Source organism: Falco peregrinus, chromosome 4 (assembly GCF_023634155.1).
Source record: "Falco peregrinus isolate bFalPer1 chromosome 4, bFalPer1.pri, whole genome shotgun sequence".
NCBI classification, from domain to species: domain Eukaryota; kingdom Metazoa; phylum Chordata; class Aves; order Falconiformes; family Falconidae; genus Falco; species Falco peregrinus.
Genome location: NC_073724.1, coordinates 28,696,177 through 28,718,846, shown reverse-complemented (window position 1 = coordinate 28,718,846; position 22,670 = coordinate 28,696,177). Strand labels below are relative to the sequence as shown.

The following is a 22,670-nucleotide window of genomic DNA, read 5'->3' as shown; positions in this document are numbered from 1 at the left end:
ACAACAGAAGTACTGATAACTGTATTAACCTTGTCTGATTTATCCAATTCTTGCTGCAGAATAAGTAAAATTTAGAATGGGATTGTGAACTCAAAAGAAAGATGGTTTATCTCACACATTTAAAAAGCAGATATGAAATTACTAGTCCTTCCAATAATCCAGTAATTGAAAATATGTCCGTACAGAGGAGGAATTCCTCTTCAAATCTGAGCATTTCCAGTAACTCTTACAGACATCTGGAAACTTGTTTCCAAACTATGCTGTGAAGTGATCCCAATGTTTCTAATTATAAATCACTTTTGGAACACTTGACTGCAGTTACTAGATTGTTAGAAATTTCTGAAGTTAAAACAGAATTAGATGAAAGAAAATAGACATCTGGGGTTCTCAACACATTCAAACACATCCTACACAACAATTAAGAGGCTAAAAAGGTAACAGAAGTTGTGGGGCATCCAGATGGAAATCCAGGGGACACCATAAACTGAAGTATCTTACCTCAGGCAATCTCCAGCCTGACCACTTAATATACCTGTAAACATATACTGATGCTTTTCTTGCTAGAAAATTAAGTGCCTGTTTCTTCACACCTACAGAACTGCCACTAAGATGCTGAGACAGTAAGTTTAGTCACACTCTACTCAGGAAGATGGACATCTCTAAGTCCGTAACAAACAACATTTCATAACATATTTGCAATATGCCCCACTTGCCCCAAAAGAAACACAAGGAACAGCATTCACAGCTACTTCTGTTCAGAAAGAGCTAGTGAAAGCCACATATTTAACAGCAATGCCAGACCTTCATGAAACCTTTCATGATTAGGGCAACTGTACAGAAGCTGGGAAACCTAGTTCCTCCCTCAGCCAGAGATCCAAACCTTACTATCCCAGAATAGGGGAAGAGGCAAAACTGGAATGCTGCAAGACTTTTCTGTTACACTGGTAAACTGCACAGAAACAAAGAAAGACTCAGATCCAGAAGAGTGAAAGAAAGCATCATCTGCTTAGCAAATATGCTATTTACCAGAGCATTAAAACCAAATTCTAAGTTATGTATGAGGGAGTAACAGTGACAACAGCAAGGAAAAGAGACCAAAATTAGCTCTCTTCATTCCCTCAGCTAAAAGCTCTTCAGGAAAATTTGAGTGAGCAAGAAGACTGACCAGTCTCAGAGAGAACTCTGAAACCTTCAAAGTTCATAATTTTATTCAACCTTATTTTGAAAATAGCTAGTTACATTCATTTCCTCACTGAGCATTTAAGGTCAAGGGAAAAGAGAAAGAGTTCTGTTTGAACAGCAGCTTCTTCCTATTACTCGCCTTCCTCTTCTCTTGCACAAGTGAGGAGTTTTGTTCTTTCTATGACCACATTCTGGCTTTTTAATAGTTGCCATCTTTAGGCTGAGAAACTTACAGTGAAACCCTGTGACTTAATTACCATCTTCCAACATAAAGGGGCCTGTATAACACAAGACAACAGGTCTGGAAAGAACTTCAGAATCATGCAAAACTAAATGAACACAAATTTCACTGCAACACTTTCACTGGAAGAATTCATTAAATTCTTTGATGCACAAAATTTTTACATAATCCTTCTCAACTCTTTTTTCTTCAGTGCTGTCTACATTACCAGGAGACCAACGCTGCACTGCTGTGTTTTCTTCTGGCATTCATGCTTTAGGAAAAAAAATAGAAGTTTGAGAATATTAAACAAGAATATAGAAGACACACTACAGGACTGAAAAAGAGGCTGCACAGTTAAGTCTCACACTAAATGAATCCAGACAGGTTCCAAATTCATAACCTGTAGGAATGACTTCTGCCTTCAGGAAGAACTCTTACGTAGAAAACAAATGTTACAGAACAAGTCATACATAAAGCTAAGTAGGGATAACTAAGTACCTTTGAGTAGAAGAAAAAAACCAAAACGCCACTTCATTGTGCCAAAAAACCAAACAACCAAAAACACACAACTCTGCAAAGTATGTCAATTGTTCCATTACACATATTGCCTTAAGCTATTTCAGCCAAGAAGTCTCAGGTCTGAAATAGTCATAATTATTCCTCTGACCTGCTGATGCCTAACATGTTAAGCTAAGTACTATAACCATTCGGGTATGTGCCTTCAATTGGTAGATGAGGAAATCAGCAAGACTGAAAACAATTTAAGAAGGTCAGTAGTCATACAATGAGGACAAAACCAGAACTGTTTCCACCCAATAAGGAGTTATTGTAACAAATTCAAGCAGCAGTAAACAAAATTATCTGCCTCCATAACACATGATACATTTAAACCTTTAGCAAAACTGAATACTCATTGACAATAAAGACTACTTTCAATAGAAAGCTCGAGCATTAATATCACATAGCTTCCTATAAAAGTATGTTTTTATCCTATCCTTCCAGCACTTCTCAGCAAGAAAGCCAAGAATCAGCAGAAGTCAATTTTTCAGAGCACAAACTGACACAAAGAGGAATTCAAAACATTACCTTGAGTTTTGCACAGTAGTTATATCACTATTTTTTTGCGACTGCCCCATGCCTAAAATTTTATTTGCAACTGGCCAACATAATTAACAAAAAGTTTTGCTACTGGCTAAAAGAAAGTCATGATGAAATTTATTTCCTTTAGTTGGAGTGGGAAACCTCTCTTGCAAAATCTTTTTTCTGAAAATAAAGTTTTGCATAAAGAAGAAATGAAAAGGGTGCAAATGGGGAGGGCCAGGAAATGCAGGCAATAAGAAATGGTAAATATGCAAAAGGACGTGTGGAAAAGAGACTTGTAGAACAGGAAAACCTACCAAGATTTGATTATTTATAATTTCCATTGTAACATTAAAATGGAAATAATAGCCCAGGGAAAAAAAAGCTAATTTTAGAAATGCTCTAGGGAATGAAAATGCACTGAAGAAAAAAACCACTGTTTGCTAGAAAACATTGTTAGTACCAGTCAGTACTAGAAAATAATCTTTTGTTTTCATTGTTCCTGTCACCACCCAAATCATTTACATCACCAGCTCTCACAAAGAATCCAAACAGACAAAACAGAAATTAGGCCCCAAAACTGCAAAGATAAATTGCTCTCTGCCTACCACATCAGACAGCATCTGCTAGTCTATTGGGCCAACAGGAACTTTTCAGTATTGGAAATATGCCTTATAAATGTAAGGGTTTTAATTATTAGGGATACATATTCCTCACGAGAATAGAGGTTATCTTTCAAATACAGCTATAAAATTAACTGAAAACACTACCACAAGGTCTCAGTTAACATTAAACACTACTTTGCAGATAAGATCTCACAGTGGCCAAGCTTTGCCTCTAGAACCACTCAATGGCCATATTCGCTGAACAATTTCAGCCAGAAAATTCTCACACAAACTATGGGGAAATCAGCCAGTAAGGTTCCCTGACACTATTTTCCAAACTGTATCCGACTATAAAAACAATTCCTTGACTGAAGCACGTAAATGAAACTGTATAATTCAAAAAACCCCAGACTTTCCAGTGCTTTCAATTGCTGAACAAAACTCCTCCCATCCTACCTTGAAACACAGATAAAAAAAGTGACAGCTGCACCTGTCAGAAACAAAAGTGCCTGAAAATTTTATTCATTTTTTAGCACTTGCAGCTCACCTGTAAATAGAATTAAGTTCATCCTGTAGAGGCCCACAATTTTATGACCACACTGAACTTTCACAGTATCAATTTCTCTGTGTGCCTTGACAGTGCCCTTAAGTTTTGAAAGCAGACTAAATCTCTAGATATGAAACAATCATTTGTACCTTTACAACACAAAGTTTTATGTTTGGGGGTGTCTGCAGACATGCACCTCCACACCTCTTTCCAATTAAGAGGAAACACAGAAAACGACATTTTAGAACACATGCAGTAAAGGCTGAAGGACCACAATAAAACTATGTGTTTTTCACAGTTGAAGTGGGTTTGACAACATTAATTTGCTTGTGACATTCTGAAATTTGAGGGAGGAATTTAAGTATGTAAACTCAACAAAAATCCTAATCCTATTTTCTTTAGAGGGCTAAGAGCCATAAACCACAACCCAAAAAAAGACCAAAAAAATGTGTTCAAAATACTGCAAATAGGATTACAGCTTATCTTGCAACAGTATTCAATTATTTTAATGGCTGTAAGGACCTGCCCAACAGAGGCTTCATTACAACTAGAGAAACTTGGGGAATTCCAGGTCTGTAAGGGATAGTTCAATTGAAAAGGTAGTACTCCCTGTTGACAGCAACTGTCCCAAAAGTTCTAGGCTTTCCAAAGCCATTTTTTATGAGAGTAACTCTGGTATATAAAATACAAAGCACGATGAATCACTTATTATTGGAAAGTATACACATTAACTGAAACTGAAAGCATAACAACAAAAATTATTTATAATTTAAGATGACCCTCCACTCTCCAGAGCCTAAGCTTTAAGACTGCCAAAGACAGATCTTTATTCATAGTGAAATATCAAAGTAAGCTTTCTCTTCTTCAAGACACTAATTATTTTGTCATCTTGCCATAAATGCAGGTCATCTTTAACCACAGCCAAAGCAGTTTCCTTATGAAAGTTAGTAGACCAACTATATAAAACGAAGTCATACCACCCTCAAGATCCTTGAAGTTTGCAACAAAAGTGCTACATCCAATCACAAATAAGTCATAAGAAGCATGCAACCCTTACATAAAAGCAGTAACTAGGTAACCTCAATAATTCTGATCAGGAATATCAAAGCAAGGCATGTGTTTACAAGATTGAGGCTTATATTAAAGATGACAGACGCAACTCCTAAACTATTGGGCCCTTGCTATATTTGCATTAAAAATTGTTTAGAAGAATGTTTTTAACACAAAGTCTTTAGACAGTCATAATAAAACATACTGCTTACTGCAGTTGTTCGCATACTCTACTACTATATATTCTTCTACCATAAGCAATGCAAATCAACCTTGAAATGAAAGGAAACCCCTCGAGGCTTACCCTGGTACTCCTATCCCCCCCGGCATCCCCAGCACTTCCTGGCCTTCATTTACAAGTTTAAAAGCATCTACACTTCAGAATCGAGTTGGACATGCTGCATGATTTTAACTAAGGCCAGCACGAATTTGAAGCGCAAGTTACTCTCGAAAAACAACTCTTTCCTTGACAAACTGGTCGAGGTCAGAATTCTCTCCATCCCCCCACCACAGTCTATGTCCGAAACGCATCAAGCACAGCGGTGCCCCAGACCCCGCACCGCCGCCAGCCAAAGTCGCTGGGAGTCAAAAGGACCCAGACCTTTGCCCCAACACGTCCTGCTGCCCAAGACCGCCACCCAGCAAAGAGCATCCAGAGCCACCACAGAAAACCTCCTCCTCCGGGCATCATCCCCACCCGACAGCTTCGGCCACCTGAAGAAAAGACAGAAACACCCGCTCACCTGAGAAAGCGAGGACACTGGAAGCCCACAGGGGAAAAGCGACACCGGGCAAGCCCCAGAGCCCACAGCCACAGAGCGGGGCACACCGCTCCCCACCCGCCCCCCGCTCCGCCACCGAGGCGCTCACCTGGCAGGTGCTCCGCCTCGAACCGCCGCCGAGTCTCGCTTATCAGCGCGGCCTTGTCTTGTCGCTGCTGAGGGGACACAAAAACCGGGAGGGAAGTGCAAGGAAGGGAGAGGCCGGAGCCCAGGAGAGCTCCGGCCCCTCACCTGTGCAGCGGGCCCGGCCGCCGCCCCGCCTGGGGCTGGCAGCCGTGAGGAGGGCAGGCGCGCAGGGGCTTACCTCAGCCATGGTCCAGCGAGGCCGCCCGCACCGGCCGCGCGGCGACGGCGGGGCCCACGAGCGCGAGGGGCAGACGGAAATGGGGATGGAGGCGTCGCGTGACCCCGGCGGGGGCGGAGCTTGCCGGCGGCCCGCCTCCCCCGCGGCGCGAGCGGAGGGGCCGGTGCCGGCGGGCACCCGGAAGCCTCTCGCGCGCTGCTGAGCCCCTGGCCCCGCCCCCGCGTCGCCCCCCCCTCCCCCGCCTCCTCTCCCATCATACTCTCTGTGGCGGGAGTTTCGGAGCGGGCGCGCGCTCTGCGCGCTTCCTCCCGCCTGACTTGAAGCGGGCGCGGGCACAGGGCGGCCGTGGGAGCTCGGTAAGGCCTCGCCGGTGTGGAGCTGTTGGTGCAGCGCCTCCCTGGGCCGGCGTTCTCTGTGGGCTGGCGTGGCCCATTGGCGGGGAGGGGGTTAACGACTGTCAGCGGCTTTCAGGGGCTGGAGCTGGGCCTTGGGCCGCCGCTGCGGTGGGAGCCGCTCGGCGCGGGGAAGGTGGGCGGTGAGGCCCGGCCGCGGCTGCCTGGGCCGGGCGAGGGGCCTCGCTTCGTGCCCCGAAAGCTGAGTGAAACTTGGGGCGGCGGCTGTGGTTCGCTCTGGATCCCTGGGGTCTTGTCTGAGGGAGGGAGCGAGCGAGCCTACTTGAGGGAGCAGTAAGATGACTGGACTTTTCTTCAGAGAACTTTCACCTTAAGAGACTTTACAATTCTAACCAAGAATTAGTTATTAATAAACTCTACACCTGAGTGAAGGGTTTTAAATTCGAGAATTCAAAGCACCATTGCTTTCCAGTCTGCTCTGTATGTTTGTGGAGCTGACAACTCCAGTCACACAAACCGCACTTGTTTGGTTTGGTTTCTTTCAATGTATATTATGTCACGTAGCTGTTGATGGGCAGCAAATTCATGCTTTGGTAAAGAAGTGCTAGAATACATTTCTGAAATGTTTCTGTTAAGTACATCTCAGTACAACACTGCTTAACTGGATTTTAATGTGAGATTAAAGCATATACTGACCTTGCAGTTACAAATTAGTCTGTGTCATTACTTTGCAATGTACTTTTTCTTATTCTTAAGGATCGGTTCAGCTAGTCCCAAAATAACTTTTTTTTATTATTATTCACTATTGTAGATGGAAGACATCCAGATAGGTTAAATTTCTGCAAAGAAATAATCCTGACAAAAATGGAGATACATATGGTTTTCTTGTAAACGATATATATATAAAAAGATAAATAAAGATGCTTCTAAGTGAGCAAGAACAATTCTTGTCCTACAATGGCGAAGTCCTCATATTTCAGCTGTCAAAAACAAGACATGTGGAAGAAACAGCTGATGAAACAATGAACTTATGTGTCAGAAGAATGGCATTCAACAGAGACACTAAGCTGTTTGTTGAGAAGTCTTCTGGAGCATTCAGCATGCGTGCCAGTCACTTAAAAATTGAAATAGTTTGTTCTAGCTGCGTAATGGATTCCAGAATAGGGATTATCCTTCCCTGCGTTTTGGTGAAAAAGAAAAAACGGAACAATGCTGTCAAATACCTTCTATTGTTGCTTCACAACTCAAATCAATTTGAACAGTCTTTTCATTTTAAATTGGATTATGAGCTGAAAGAAGACATCAGGTTCTTTACTGGCCCTTCAGTCTTGTGGAGGCATGCCAACAAGCTGTTCTACATCTCTTCCAACACCTGCACGGTTCTAAGTGCTCCCATTCAGCTTTCTTCTGTTGTGTGGACAGGTGAAATTGAGGATGAAGGCACTGTTATCTTAGGGATAAGAACTGCTTGCCTGCCAGAAAATGAAGATGAGGATGAGTTTTCCACTTCAGACAGAGCCATCTGGGGTAGTGAGTTCTTTGGATATGCAATTGAAACACAAAAAATGCTAACTGGCACATGCTTTATGCCTCATGCTTACAGCAGAGTGGTATCTTCTGTGTATGTCTGCAAGAATAAGATACTGAAAAAACGGCTCCAAATATCACTTGTCGCCATAACCCAAAAGAATCAGCTTATTTGGTTCCAAGATGGTCTCCCTAAAGGTGTTTGTGAGCTTCCTTATGAGAAACCATGTTCAGTAAAACCAGCGGTAACCAATAGCAATGATTTGCTATTAATTGTGTCTTTTGCCTCTGGAGATATCTGTGTTGTACAGAGGAGAGACAGCTTACAGGTATTTATGGCTTAAACAGCTCACTTTTACTGCTGCATCTATTTTTTGTATATATTGTCTTAATAGAAGTTTCTGCAACTGAAAATCTACAAGTTTAATTTCTAAGTTTTTTTTGTTGTTATATTACTTTTGTTAAAATAACGTGTCTAAAGTATAAGGTTATTTTGCTTTCATTGCTTGCTTATGTCTCTGAAAATAAATCCTGGATTCTATTCAATCCTACATTATATTTTATAAATCTGAGCCAAATTTTCTGTTGCTAATTGAAAAGTTCCATAGTATGAGAAGTTGAAGTTGTAAAGTAGTTATGAGTGTGCCTTGTGTTAAAGTGAAAATAAACAGGTATCATTGCAAAGCATAAACTTCCCATTGGAATTTAAAAGCCTTTGAGTCTCACTTCCTGCTAACAAAAAGCATTGTTTCATGAAAATGACAAGAAGAGGTCATGCTTCTGTTTCCTAAAGTCAGGAGAGACAAAGTTAACTCCTAGCGTTTTGTAATACTCTGTCAAGAAGATTTACGTAAGTCAGGAAATGAAAGTTTGTCCTTTTTGGTCAGCAATGTTACTGTACAAATTTGTCTTTACCTCTCAAATATATTTAAGTGTGCACTGCAACAAAGGTATTTCTGAATGTCAGAGGTATAATGTCTTTAAGTGATTTGCAGGTGTTACTGGTTCTACATACATGTTACAGCATTCAGCTGTTTGAATACACTGAAAACTTGCATCTTCTCTGTAGTCTGTATTCTGCAAAGTGATCTTTAAAAAGAAATAGCTAATTTTTCCCAGAGTTATATAAGCTCTAAATGATGGCGTAAGAGTGAGAGCCTGAAACTTCTTAAAATACTGTATTCCATACACTTTCATAGGCTACCTTTTTTCAAAAAGCAAGCTTCACAAAAAAAAAAATCTTAAATACAAGATTTATTCAATTACATGTATTTTAAAACCTTTTCTACTGTAGGTGGCCTCCAAATGGCAAAAAGTGAAATCTGTTCTGGTGGATGATTTTATTGGCTCTGGAGGTGAGCAACTGTTACTGCTTTTTGAGGATGAGTCCAATGCAGACCCCTTAAGTACATTCAAAATAACGGATCTTGGAGACGTCAACTATGCAGTAAGTTCAGCTTGCCTTTTCTCAGTTACTCAGTCTATGCTTACTAAAATAAGAAAACCTTAACAACTCATTAAAGTATTGGTGCAAAGTGAAACTGGATGTGTGCTGTGAAGTGCCCTGAAGTTTGAACACAATATTCCCCTCTGTAATCATAAGTTATCTGAAGACATTATTCTACTTCCTTGATAACGTCAGTGTTCTTTTGGAAAATTAAGCCAAGGCAGATGAAAGTGCTTCACATATGTAACAGGTTTGCCACAATGCTTAACTTTTGGTCAAATGCTCTGAAGGCCATAGTGCTTGTTAATTATCTTCTCATAATTGGGTCTTTCCATTATGCGGTATCAAACTCTTAACTGCTTTCAGAAGGTAAGATTTTTCTTTTAAAATGCTCACTGTTATTTTGCTTGTTTTCTGTATTTTTCCCCAGATTTTTATAATGCTGTGTAATAGCCTGTACCTTACTTTCAGCTTTTCAACTAATTCAGGGGGTTGTTTTGGTTTTTTTAGAGAGGTATTAATTATAAACGTGATGTGCCTACTGCAGAAGGATTGCAAGAAAATGGTTTCCTTACTGTCCGAGCCCTTGAAACAAGATTACAGGTTTGTACTTGGTAGTTCTGTATCGTTACATTATCTAAAGGGTGAGGTTTATGATACTGTTTTTATTAGAGAAGTAGTTCAGCGTTAACAACATTAAGTATCTGTTCTTCAATTAGTGGTAGTTTGTGTTCTTTCAGTTGTTACAAATGCATTTGGGTAATTGGAAGGGTCCAGTTTAATGTTAATTAAAATTTTGAGATAATGTTGAAGCTATTCTAAAAAAGTTTCATAGCAGTCATTTTACTTGTAGATGTTTAAATACTAGTTTAATAAAATTAAAATGTTTACTACTCTTGTTCCACATTACACACTTGGAGGTAGCGTAGTGTCAGGTTCCCAGTGGGTGCCAATGAGTGGCAGTTAATCCAGCAAATAAAGAGTGTTACGGTCTGTTTCTTTGTTCATGGCCTTCAAGCAAGTTGGCTTTTACTTTTGCCCAAATTAGTGACTATGGTTATTTACCACCTGCTGATGCTTTTCCTCCTAATACTGGCAGCTTTATAAGCATAATTTTGCAAAGTACAGTAGGTAAAGCTAAAATGTATCCTTCTTTTAATTAGCATCATTTATAAAATAAGCGGGGGGGAACTTGCCAAAGTCCAAGTAATCAATGGGAATATATTACTGCTTTTCTACCTTTCATTCTGTTTAGTAAACACCCAGAATACTCTTCAAGATGTTCTCTTGTGATATTGTGCATTGGCCTACACCAAATGAGTAATAATTGACAAAAGAGTAAAAAAAAAAAAATAATTACAGAAAGCATAAATACCAACCTGAGGCGATGATGTAAGGCTATTGTTAGTTTGCTAAGAGTTCTTTAAGTATGAGACAGGAGGTAATTATTTCCATCATTGGAGAATTAGTGAAAGCTTAAGTAGGATATCGTGGCTGTTTTATCTCTAGCCTTAAAAAATAAAGCAAATTAACTGGCAAAAGTTTAGTACTAGAGGAAAAGGAGAACTATGACCCATTAGGAAAAGACTGAAAAAGATTTTTCTAGTTCTAATTATGAAAGGTGTCTAAAGGGATATTATGTACCTTCAAAAGATAAAAACTGTTTTTCAGAGAACACTGAACAGTAGGGTTTTTTTTTCCTTCCTGGAGGGCACAAGAAAGTAGAAGCTGGATTGGTTTTGAGGACCTTTTGAGGTTAATTCCAACCCTGCATTTTTTACAGTTCTTCAGTTTGCACATTAGAGGCCTCACTCGCTTTTACATGCAGAAGTTCAAGCTTCCTTCCAAATGCATTTTTTTCCCGTTTCTGGATTCTTTGGGGTAGCCATATATTTTAAAATGGATTTGTTTGCTGCTGCGTTCTTTTCATACTCGTTAATTTCCTCCTCTACAAAACAGAAATTAGTTTCAATCTCTCATTTGTTACTCCTGCCGCTGGTGTAATGAAGATTGCCTACCCTGCCATTGACGGCTAGGTGTTCCATGTAACTGTTCTGTGACCCTGTTCTTTTAATACACCAATGGGCTTTCAGCTGTACAGCTCTGTGAATCTGTTTGTTTATTTGTTTATTTATTTATAGATCTTTTTGATCTCTAATTTTGAAAGCCACATTCTAGCACAAACATTGTAAGCAAGTTGAAAATCTTCCTATGTTTTAATGCTGTAAATCTGAAATCATCATGCTGATGAATTTGGAAGTAGGTGCAGATATTTCTTTTTAACCTTATTGTTGCTTCCTTATTGAAGTCACCCTTGTTCTGTATGTGTCCCTGAAAAGTGAAGTGCTCTTGCTGGGTTTTGTCATTTTGAATTTCAAGGAATATTGTTTTGATGTAATAATGCATGAATCCTGCATAGCTTGGGGATTTTCAAAGGTTATTTAGTCTTGGAAGTGGTGCCTCTTGATATTTATCATCAAAATTCAGGTCTTTTAGAAACTTGCAATCAAATCATATTTTGACAGCGTCTATGGAATCTTGTCTTTTAGGGCAAAATGAAATAGCAGATGCAGCCCCTCTTCATACTCTGTTGCTTACCCCTTATTTCACAGCTGCAAAGCTGTTTTCTGGCCATGCGAGAACTTCAGCAGGACTGAATGGTGTATATAATAACTACATATAAGTAGGTTGCATTTAAATTATACACAGTAATACACATAAGTTGCATTTTGCTGTAGTGAGATTGAAAAATGTATCAGTGTGCATTTTTTAACTGTTCTATGTTTATCTTGTATACAGTCTTTTCTTCTCTGAAGTTTTTCTTTAACACTCATTTTAGTATCTTCTGAAAAAAACTTTCTTTGGCAGAGTACTGCAGTTATATTACAACAGCTGAGGTTTCAGGATTTCTCAAGGTTCTAGTTGGTTGGTTTGGCAGAAATACCATGAGTCAGAAGTGTGTTTTTATGTCTACTGGCCTTTCTTGCCCCCCTGCCCCCCCCCCCCCCCCCCAAGTATGTAACCGTTTTCTAAGGACTATAATGGCAAATTCTTTATTCTTTTACCTACGATTAACTTATGTCTTTTGATTTGGTTTGCCTGTTTTGGGACAGGTATATTTTAATCCTTAGTGCTGATTTATTGAATTGCTGCATTGTCTAATTTTATTGTTCTTATTCTGATAATGCTGATCTGGTGGTGCATAGGAAGTTATTTAAAAAATGTTCTGTACATCTGTTTTTTACTAATATTTTTAGTGTAAGTTTAAAGTATTTCTTTTTCCATCCGTTGCTGTGGATGGGCCCATTTTCTTTTTGATTTTTTTGGTAAGGGATTTTAGTCACTTGAAAAACACAGAACCAATTATTTACCATATAAGCAGCTTCAGCCTATAGATCTCTGAATTATGGTTCCCTCTGGTTTCCTTGTCTACTTTTCCCATTTTACCTTTGCTTTTCCCAATATTTTTCAGGCTTATCAATTGTGAATCTTCTTTTCCATTTTCTTTCCTTTGTAAAAATGCCACAGTTCTTGGCTCAGTAGTTTTAGCTCTGTATGTATGGATATTTAGTTGTTTATGAATACTGCAACTATAATTGCAGTATGTCAAAGTGTATGGCTGTTTTACTTACTTCTAAGCCTCTGCCTTAATTTGCTCTGCTTTTGACAGTGTTTCATTGGTTCTGTTGTTCATGCAGGATTTGCTCACAGCTCTATTGTGTTTAGCTCTTGACTGCCTTGTTTTTCTGTTGATTTTCTATTTTAAGGTGAGCTGGTTTTATTTTTAGTTTCACAGTGCAAGGACTGTGACTTCTGCTGATGCTTGTTACACAGTACATTTGGCATGTGGCAGAAAGGATGTGCGTGTTGGGTGTTCCAGAGTTAATGAGGGGTGCTACACAGTCTTGGGTTTGCCATGTGGGGAATTTCAGGTCTCTTTCTTGTGTTCTTTTATGAGGAAAAAGAGCTTGAAAAAGTCAGATTGGTCAGCAAGCATATGTCAGTGAACCTCTGGTCATTTTGATTGCTCTTCAGTCTGTGCTTCCCCATTTGCTTTCTGTTTCTGAGTTTTTATTCAGGAGTTGCTCACCAATGGGAGTAAGTAATGGTTTGGTATTCTGATGACCTTGATTAGGAAGGTATTGTATAATTGTCTTTGTTCTTAGCTCTTCCTTTTCTTCTCATGACTCAAGTCTGGAATCTGGTGCTTATGATGCATGGTTTCACAGGTGACAAATTCTTTACAGAATTTATGATGAAGTGCTACTTGCTCTGAATGTCTTTTTCCATTGCAGCTTGAGCAGAGGGCATCACTTTGCTTCCATGAAGTGCTTTTTACTCAGGCTTGTCAGTTGGTTATGATTGATCCTTATTTGGTTTTTTTGGGGGTAGGGAGGAGTGATGTTTGGTTTTGCATTCCAATTGTGTGTTTTGTTCTCTCCTTGGCAGCACTGAACTTCTCAGGATCTTGCTTTCCAGGGAATAGATTTTGAGGAGCTTTCTTAAAATCTAAGAAGCTGGTGCTGACATGCTGGTTTTTGTTTTTTTTTTTCAACTGAGACATAGCCTGCATGTACAGTAAACAGTCAGCTTTTCGATATATTTACTTGACCAATAATTAATATAAATCTGGAGAAGAAAACAAAGCTGATTATCAATGGAAAAGTGAAGCAGGAATAATAATGAAAGGCCTGAATATCAACGTAATTTGATAAAATTTAGCTTATAAGTTTGTGTTAAACTCTAGGTTTAATATTGAGAGGCCAAGATTCTTAGATTCATGTTTTGACAGCAGAGTAGCCTGATGAGCATTTTTTAGAAGCATTACTTGAGGAACACCAGATTCTTGATGTGTGATACTTACATAAAAATGGAAAGCTGAAAAGATCTTGGCAGCCTCAACATCAGTTCTTATTTCCACTAGACCTATGCATGAGTCTAATGATCATTTTTATCTTTTACAGGCTGGTTGCACATCTATTCAAGAGCTACAGCAACATTTAGGACTCAAAAGGAGAGTTATTCTAGAATCTTGTAGAGCATTAATAGATCTTGTTGAGGAAAGAAACCATATTCTACCTACTGCAAAAGAGGTAAATTGCAGAAGAGAGTACAGATCACTTCTGACTTCTGCCAAGCAATTTGTAGAGGGTGCTTTATTCAGCCACTTGTTACTTTCACCAGTAGGGATTGCCAAAACTCATTACCCTGCTTTTTAAGTCTGGTTCATTAGCTTAGCCTGTCAGTGTATATAGATAAGATTAAATTTAGTTGTCTTTATTTGAAATTGATTTGCAGAATACCTCCTGACAACTGAGTCGTATGGAGGAGTAACCTGTAACAAAGAGTTAGTGGCAGTCGAGGGAGTGTACAGTCTTAATTGGCACAGTTGCCTAGATATGAAATATCTGTCTGTGATCCAGCATGTTATGAAAAATGAGCTGTCAGATCTGTGTCAGCAAAATGGATTATATAATGAAGGCAGAGTGAACTGTGGGCTGAGAAGGTGATGGAGGTTGGGAAAATGTTATGTTAATATGTTGCTCAAAAGAAGCCTCCTAATTTACTTGAAATGGAATTGATCTTCCTTAGTTAACGTTGTGGTACCTTTCAAGTCAGCCATGCTCAAACAACAAAATTTTGAGCAATTAATGCAGTAATATAAAATAAATTCTAGTATCTTAAATCTTCTTTGGACAATAAATTGTATGACAGATCAAGATTTATACATAATGTTTACACAGAGAGAATGAGTTGTGCTTTTCATGATATCATGTGTAAGAAAATGCAATTCTATCTTTTGAATCTATTGTAAAGTATAAACTAGTTAATACAGATTTCACTTGATGTATCTTAAAAGCACTTCCAGGAATCATTTGTGGTAAAACACGAAGTAATGCAGTATAAAAAGAACTAATATCTCCATTTAATTTATCTAAAAAAACGTTTTCTGTAAGGAAGGTCTTGTCTCTCTCTGGGATGATGTAGAAAATCCTCCTCATTCTCTTAATAAAGAGACATCATTGGCGTCTAGAGTTCCAGAGCACTTCACAGAGAAATTGTGGCAGCGTGTTGTGGGTGACAGCTTGGTAGTTGGAGTAAAGCTAACTGAATCATTTTGCTTGTAAGTATATAAATTTATCTAATAAATTCATTGAATAGTTTTATAGAAACTGAATTTGCAAGTTAAACTCTGCAATAGCAAGAGTGGATTTTTGAGCTTTGAACATTCTCATTTTGAACATCTCTATATGAATTGTTTCAAGTTTGTGTCTTTGCCTGTGTTGTTGGTGCTGCTTGTCTGTCTCTAGCACTGTGCAAAACCCCTATGTTGTATCGCCAAAAATCAGTTGTCAGTGTAACCACATCATTATTGGAGGCTTTTTACAACAGTTTTCTTTGACAAAACTATGGCTCTTTGTAGTGTGTGTTGACATAGCTATGCTGACATCAGTATACTGTTAACATCTTGTCATTTCTAAAGAGTGATTTGCTTCAAGAAGCACAAAAGGAAACATTTTACGTTCTCTGATGAACTTAATACACAGCTTTTGAATTAACTATGCTACAGCCAAGTAGCCAATCAAATAAAATATTTGCTAAGTTTATGTATAGTGTAACTTATGTGGAACAATCGGCTATACGATATTTAAACTTTCAAAAGGATTTGTTTATTCTTCTTATGATCTTTAAAATTATTTGTTTATTCTGTTCATTTTAATTGCTTAGTTCTAGGTGTAAACACTACTTGTGTCACTTCCCCCTTACAGGGAGGGAACTAATTTGGAACACAGTTTAAAAATACAGAATTACATGAAACATAAATTTACAATGTGCGTTGTGTAATATAGTTTGGTGGAGTCAGAACTTATCTTTTGATCTATATTCCCACCAGCAGCATAGCCGAGACTGTTAGGGTAAGCTTAAAGACTTACTGATGTCACTGAAAATCATTCAAGTGGTTATGAGGGAGCTGACCTCTTACACCCTTTGGCCATTCTGCTGGAGCTGCGTGTGTATTATTTCTCAACTGCCAGATTGCTATAATTCTACAAGAAAGTTGACCTGATCTTCATGACAACCTCTGTTAAGAGCCACTGAGGCAAGAGATTGTTTTTGCCTTTCCCGTGTTTATTCTTTTAGCTTTGATGATGATGGCTTTTTTTTTTTTGAAAATGTAATATTTCATTCCTGTATAGCTTCAGAAATTCTCAGAAGATTCGGAATAATTCTTTAAAAACCAGCAGCAATATTGCTCTCCCCAATTTTTACAGCTGAGAAAAGACCTGTGAAGATGAAGTCATTTGTCACAGGTTACCTGGCAGGCTACCATCAGAACCTAGGTCTTCTGGGCTCCGCTTCAGTACTATATACAACCACCTGTGGTTTCGGGGAATAGGACTTGCTTTCTCTCCACCCCCAACACTGTAAATCTTTATTACTTTTGTGCTTCCTACTAATGCACAATTGCAGTGATGTTTTAGATTGCTTTATGATGTGATGATACTTCTCCGTAAAGAAAATTAGACGCTCATAAGACTTTCAGATGTCAGTGACATCTTGAGAGTGAATTGATTCACAGAATGAAATATTAAGAGAGGATCTGAAATGGTAATATTAGGATTTCACTGAAAGAACCCTGTGGTGAATAAATAAAATACTTCATACATTTCAGGAAATTGCTGTGTTTTTAAGGTAATAGTAATTTAAACCCTTTATTTTACTCTCTGCATTCAATTTTGAATATCTGTATAACAATATAGAACATCAGAAGAGCTTTTAGTCCTCAAAGAGGGCAGAATCGATACTTTATGTAATTCTTTATTAAAAGAAAGTTAAGTCTTTAAAAATAAATTATAAATGTCATAGAGTATCTGCATGGAATTTCAACGTTTTCAGGGTGAATTAAACATGCAAATTCTTTCAGTTGAAATGAAGTATCTAATTCCTAAAAGCTCTTAGAAAATTCAGTCCACATTTTCAAAATCTTCATGCTAAGCTTAGATGAAATAGTCATTTGAAGGAGTTACACTCTGCACAGTCTGTGACTTAACCTGGAATGATGTTGGACTTTGTGGTAGTCTTAAATGTCTGTACATATCTGCAAAGTTCTGATTATTTGTCAGAAGGAAAAATACAAACTGGGAGTGCAGTCATCTTGTATGGATTTTTGCAGGTCACTGAGTGATGTCAGTCTATCTTTAGTGATGGATCAAGACTCCTCTTCAATTTCTCCGATTATCAAGTGTCGAAATAAAATCATTAAGCTGAACAAAGCCTTCTCAGCGTTGGCCATCGCCTCATGTCAAATTGAACCTCCTCCAAAAAAGATGAAATTGGACTTGCATAACAAGAATGATCTGAAAAAAGAGTTTCCTAAGAGATGTTCAAGGGTTCAGCTTGATGGAGCAAAGACAGTTATTGCTGTTACCAGCCTTTCACCATTGTTGGCATTTCATCATGTATGTTGCATAGTTCTTCTACATGCGAAGAAACAAAAGCATCAAAATGATAGTTTACAGGAGAGCAAAAAGATTACTGTACTCTGTGGGAAATTTTTATTAAGCCTGGAAGATATTTCAAATGGAAAATATTCAGTAAAGATGATCAGGGATAGTAGTTACTGTACAGGTAAATGGCTTTTTAGAATTTGGATTTATAAATATGTGGTTGAATCTTCTGTTTGCTTTAGGTGATGACAAAGTGGGTTTTCAAGGTGTATTCACATCTGTCACTTTGGACACAAACTGCATAGACCTGTTGGGAGTTAAAAGCTGGGTGAAAAACAGGATGGAACATTTTTCAAATGGAAAAAATGTTAAATGAGTTGCTGTAAGGTTTTGTGCTAGCGTTGGTGCCGAAGTACATCCAGAAAGGTTAATTTTGAAGATGTCCAAGTACAGAATGCTAAAGCCTGAGTTTTGTCTATAAATAAGATACTGTTGATTAAATACTATGTCAGAAAAAAAAATCTATATATTACCTCTTAAATAATACTAAAGAAATCGACGCTTTTCCTATTCTACATGTCTAATAAGATAATTTTATTTTCCTTTCTTTTAATACTCCTGATTGAACTGATTTTGAGCTGGGCTTCCACTCGTGTAGTGAAATATCCTTTTGATCGTTTCCGATTAATTATGTTTTCTTTCTTCCTTTAATGCTGTGTCATTAGCTGAGGCCAACATGTCGTCTTACAATCACAGGAGACTATTAATAGTATTCTTTTGGCAAGGTGTCATATATCTTTAGAGCTTTGATTATATAGGTGGGGCTCTGTTCATCAGCTAGCTGTTTTGCTTGACAGAAGTACATGTAAGAATTTAGGTAAGAAGAAAATTCCCAAAGTGTACCTGAATGTAGGTGCAAACCCTTCATGTACAGCTGGCAGTGTGAATCAAAAATCTAAGCAGATATAATGCCTGCAACATGGTCAAAATATTTAGGTCAAATATCTTTACTGTATTTTCTTGCAGGTTCCATGGAAGATATACTTGCTGTTCTTGCAGTCTCTGTCAGGTTCTCCTTTCAGATTGTGTCTTCTGATTGCACATTGACTCCAGTAAATTCATGGTTACTCGGGGAAATGGAGTGCACACCATTTAAGGAATGCCATGACAACATATTTTGTCATAAAGCAGGAAATGTGTATGGTACAGTTTTTAACTGGACCCTGAAAAACCCATGTGAAGGAGTTCTAACATTATTTTGCAGGTAAAATTGCTCCAAGAGTAGAGTATATTCATCTTGCATACCCAATTTTTTATCTTTACACTAATTCTTACTGGTACTATAAACAACAGCCAAAATCATAACCAATAGGCTTCCCATATGATGATATGATAGCCATTGTTTAATTTTGTCTAGGCTAGAACACAGAAATACAAGCCAAGACTCCTTTAGCATCTGTTTGGTACTATTTCTTTTGCTCATTTCACTGCATCATAATTTTATATTCTTTTTCCTTACACTGTTCTTAGTATTATATATAATTTATCTACAGCATGTGCTGATTTTTTTTAAAAAATTCCTTACGGGGATGTTAAAACAAAAAAACTCAAAAAAACAGCAAACCCCAAGTTACACTAGATTTACATTTGTTGCTATGTGACTTTGTAGTTTGGTACTGCAGCATAATTTTAGTCTAATTTTGTACATGTTTCTGATATATTTATTTCCTATCTGTCATGATTTTGAAAGGGAAATAATCAGCAGAGTCCCCATGATTTCCTTTTCTTGTGTAGATTCTTGGATGAATGTCTACATTTTCTAAACTAGGCTAAAGAAGTTAATACTGCCATAATTTACAATTTAGCTGGGTAAGGCTCACAACATAAAGTTACTTTTGAAGTATTGACAAATGTTGACTCTCCTGAAGAGCTCAAGCTAAAACAAAAAGAAAAGCTGTATCTCTTGAGTCTTGAATTTATAGTGAAGTTCAGTACTTTACTCAGATTAGGAGCTGATTTCCTTCTTTTGTGTAAGAGGAAAGGCTGAAATGTTTAACAAATCAATCAGTGATATTTTAAGCCTCAGGACTTTTGGTTCCTTTTGAAAAGTTAGGTTACTTGATATTATTCCCTTTTGATCCAATTCTGTGTTAATAGTTACTGAGCTGCATGCTCATGGTGTAACCATGATTATATTTTCTGGATCTTTTTTTTCCATTTTTGGATTAATCATTTATCCAGCTAGGATATTTCTGTGATAGGTGGGAGCTCCAGACTATTCTTTTTCACATCCTTTTAGAACCAAAATAAACCGTATTTGTTATAAGTAGTGGAACATTAAGATAACTACATTGAAATAGGATTACTTTAAGGAAAAATGCCTTTCTGAACTGTGTGAGAAAAATAACTACTTAAACATGCATGGGTGGGGGGGTGTTGGGTTTTTTTGTTTGTTTTGGTGGTTTGTGGGGGTTTTAGATATTTTCTTTTCCTTTGCCATCAAAAGACATCTTCTGAGGAGTTTATCTGGGAAAACACTGAATATAAGACTTTGGACAAAGTCTACAGTCCTCTTAGAATGAGGACTGCATCACATATGCTACACTGGTATCCAGGAGAGTAGGTTCTCTGATGATTACCAGCACTATTTTATCTTGGTTTCTTAATAATTTTGAATGTCTGATTTTTAAATGGTTGCTGGAGAGAGAAAGTTGCACTTGAAAAGGGCAGACTGTGGGCCACCTAATAGCCATGCTGTACATACCTATTGATAGCAACAATCCGTGAATATAAGTGATTTTTTTCTGCCCCAAAATGTAGACCAGACAACACATTTCCTTTGTGTTACTGCACGTGGCCTTCATGTACAATTAATTGCTTCTTAAAGAAACAAATGATGCATATGTAACCCTAATTATCAACATATATTGTAGTAGAGAATATTTATGTTGCTGAAATTTGCTTAGTGTCAATTCTTTTGACATAGAGTTGCTAGCGTGCGCACCATTAGAAAGCCCTTGCTTACTCTTGTATGTACAGTACACTAAATACTTCATAATCAGCATAAGTTTTTCTCTGTTTGATTTTAAGTAGCTTTGTTTTATTTTCCACTATAGAATTTTGAAGATATAAGGTAGCTTTAATGATAACAAAAATGATAATCTTATTTTACAGAAATCTGACTGTCTTGTTCCAGTGCCTTCATAGCCTGACTAGAGTTCTCCCACCAAACTGTGATGTAAAACTCCTGAGATCTGGAAGCAAAAGCGTACTTACTGAACAATTAGCACTGGCTTTGGAGAGAGAAATGCTCACCTTAAGGAGTTCTTTCTTCTCAAAAGAAAGTAAAGTGGAAAACAATTTGACATGGGGGACTGAGCCTGGCAAGAAAATCAGTGATGCTTCTGCGGCTTCTTTACTGGACAGTGAGGAAGGAGTTCAGCAGTTCAGAAAGAAGTTTCAGAATGAACGGGAAGAGAGCGTGCTAAGTATGAATCAAACATTGAATGGTGCCCTTTACCAGGAAGTTGCTTTGAAAATAGTAGAAGCTCAGCTCAGTTCGGATACGATTGTGTGGAGGCTGAGCAAGTCCTAGAAACTCTTCACTAAATTTATGTTGAATAACATTTTATTAAAATCATACTATTAAATAATATTTATATTTTGATGGGTACTTATATTACTTTTTTCTGCCCCGAAATGTAGACCATGTATTTATTCTATAGCTCAGTTATTTCTACAGATAAATACTGGTATTTTGGTTGATGAGTTGTAGCTGATTTGGCAAGAATTTATATTAAAGCTATCAGAGTCATTTTGTTACAGATTTCAAAAATGTTATTTTTAAGGTATTTTCTAATCAGGCCTATTCCGAAATCATAATTATTGAACTACAAATGAACTATATTAGAAAAAAATTAACAAGCATGTACTGTCTAAAATAGTTGTATTAAACTTGAAAGATTACTGTTTATATAGGTAGAACTTAAGCTTTTTTAGAAATCTTAAGACAGCTATAGGAAAGATCGAAGTTAAGCAACCAATTTTAATTCATAATTTGAGTATGGGCTTTGACAAATTCAAAGAGGCAGCAGCTTATCTTTGTGACATATCAAAGCCTTTTAAATTACTTTTAATGATACCACTTGAGGAAGAAAACACTGATTGTGCCTTACAGCCCTGTCTTCTAGAGTCCACCCTCAGATCTGAGAGATTTTGGAGCATTTATTGGAGATGGAGAACCAGATCAGGCCTCTTACAAAATTCAAGAACTCATGAGGATTCACTCTAGTAAAACATCTTTAGGTCTGAGAGGTCCATTCTCACCCAGAATCTAGTGGCAGGACTGATCTCATTGGTAAATCCTGGAGGAACCTGTCCTTCCTTGGACATTAACTTGGCTTCAATGTCAGAAGATTGTTTGCTCATTCCCTGAGTCTTAAGTGGCTGCTGATACTAGATGCGCAGTGGGTTTGGCCTATCTTAAGTATCTTAAATAATGGGCAACTCTTTGCCTGTTATTCCTGCCTTCTGTGGTTTGAACTATGCATCCAGGAAGAGACGTGCCTATGATCTTGCAGATAGTACTTGCTGTGGTAGTTACTTTTCAGTCATTTCTCCCCCACCATTTTTCAGTTTCATAAGGGGCAGAATGCTCAGAAAATCCCAAATCACAATAATTTGCTTCCTTTTATCTCGGCTTTATGTAAGCAAACCATTCCTAGTGTTTGTCACCGTTTTTCTAAAGCTGTCAAAATGTTGCTTTTCAGTTTTCCTGTAAAAAGTTTTAATAGTTAACATCTGCAGCATGCACTCTGACAATACAAGTTTGACAGGAGGAATGGAGAGTATTTATTGTTGACTCAAAGGAACACTGATACTTCAGAATAATTCTGTGCCTTTTTTTTTTCATCAGAAAGTTCAAATTCTGTATGTATGTCCTCTAGAAGCATTAGAGTGGTGTTTTTTTTCAGTCTGAGGCATCTTCTCACATTGGCAACAGGAGTAAACAAATGCACTTCTAAATGCAAAGCACTAGCTAGAGAACAGTAAATAAGAGAATACTGCTTTGTAAGTTCAACCCAGTTTAGTGATGTAGTCTCACTTTTGAGATACTCAAA

The 22,670-nt window shown here is 37.8% G+C and overlaps 2 protein-coding genes across 5 annotated transcripts in view; one reads left to right on the top strand and one right to left on the bottom strand.

The window, feature by feature from the left end:
- The window catches only part of MOSPD2 (motile sperm domain containing 2), a 35,510-nt gene extending 29,580 nt beyond the window's left edge, over window positions 1-5,930 (bottom strand). The window contains exons 1-2 of one of the 2 annotated variants that reach the window (XM_055801557.1): window positions 5,774-5,930; window positions 5,558-5,624 (exon numbers count right to left, since the gene is read on the bottom strand). In XM_055801557.1, coding sequence (XP_055657532.1) covers window positions 5,558-5,624; window positions 5,774-5,782 — 76 coding nt within the window. In that variant the 5' untranslated portion in view covers window positions 5,783-5,930. Of the gene's footprint in view, window positions 1-5,288; window positions 5,402-5,557; window positions 5,625-5,773 lie in introns of those variants that run through there. The other variant, XM_013294794.3, reaches the window with a different exon arrangement.
- A 79-nt stretch (window positions 5,931-6,009) lies between these two features.
- On the top strand, window positions 6,010-21,376 carry FANCB (FA complementation group B). 3 transcript variants are annotated; one of them, XM_055801554.1, is made up of 9 exons: window positions 6,010-6,129; window positions 6,938-7,982; window positions 8,948-9,100; window positions 9,611-9,703; window positions 14,065-14,193; window positions 15,058-15,224; window positions 17,277-17,731; window positions 18,577-18,814; window positions 20,725-21,217. In XM_055801554.1, exons 2-9 carry the CDS (start codon window positions 7,047-7,049, stop codon window positions 21,143-21,145), a joined length of 2,592 nt encoding a protein of 863 aa, XP_055657529.1. In that variant the 5' UTR covers window positions 6,010-6,129; window positions 6,938-7,046; the 3' UTR covers window positions 21,146-21,217. The 3 variants fall into 3 exon arrangements, with proteins under 3 accessions (XP_055657529.1, XP_055657531.1, XP_055657530.1); XM_055801556.1 differs by having other exon boundaries at window positions 20,747-20,904; XM_055801555.1 differs by lacking the exon at window positions 9,611-9,703 and having other exon boundaries at window positions 20,725-21,376.
- Window positions 21,377-22,670: the final 1,294 nt, after the last annotated feature.

Excerpts from the sequence above, each read along its gene's own strand:
- FANCB (XM_055801554.1), top strand. The coding sequence starts at position 7,047 with ATGCTTCTAAGTGAGCAAGAACAATTCTTGTCCTACAATGGCGAAGTC. Across the intron at positions 7,983-8,947 it reads AGAGGAGAGACAGCTTACAG|GTGGCCTCCAAATGGCAAAA; the intron begins GTATTTATGGCT and ends TTTCTACTGTAG. Across the intron at positions 15,225-17,276 it reads CTAACTGAATCATTTTGCTT|GTCACTGAGTGATGTCAGTC; the intron begins GTAAGTATATAA and ends GGATTTTTGCAG.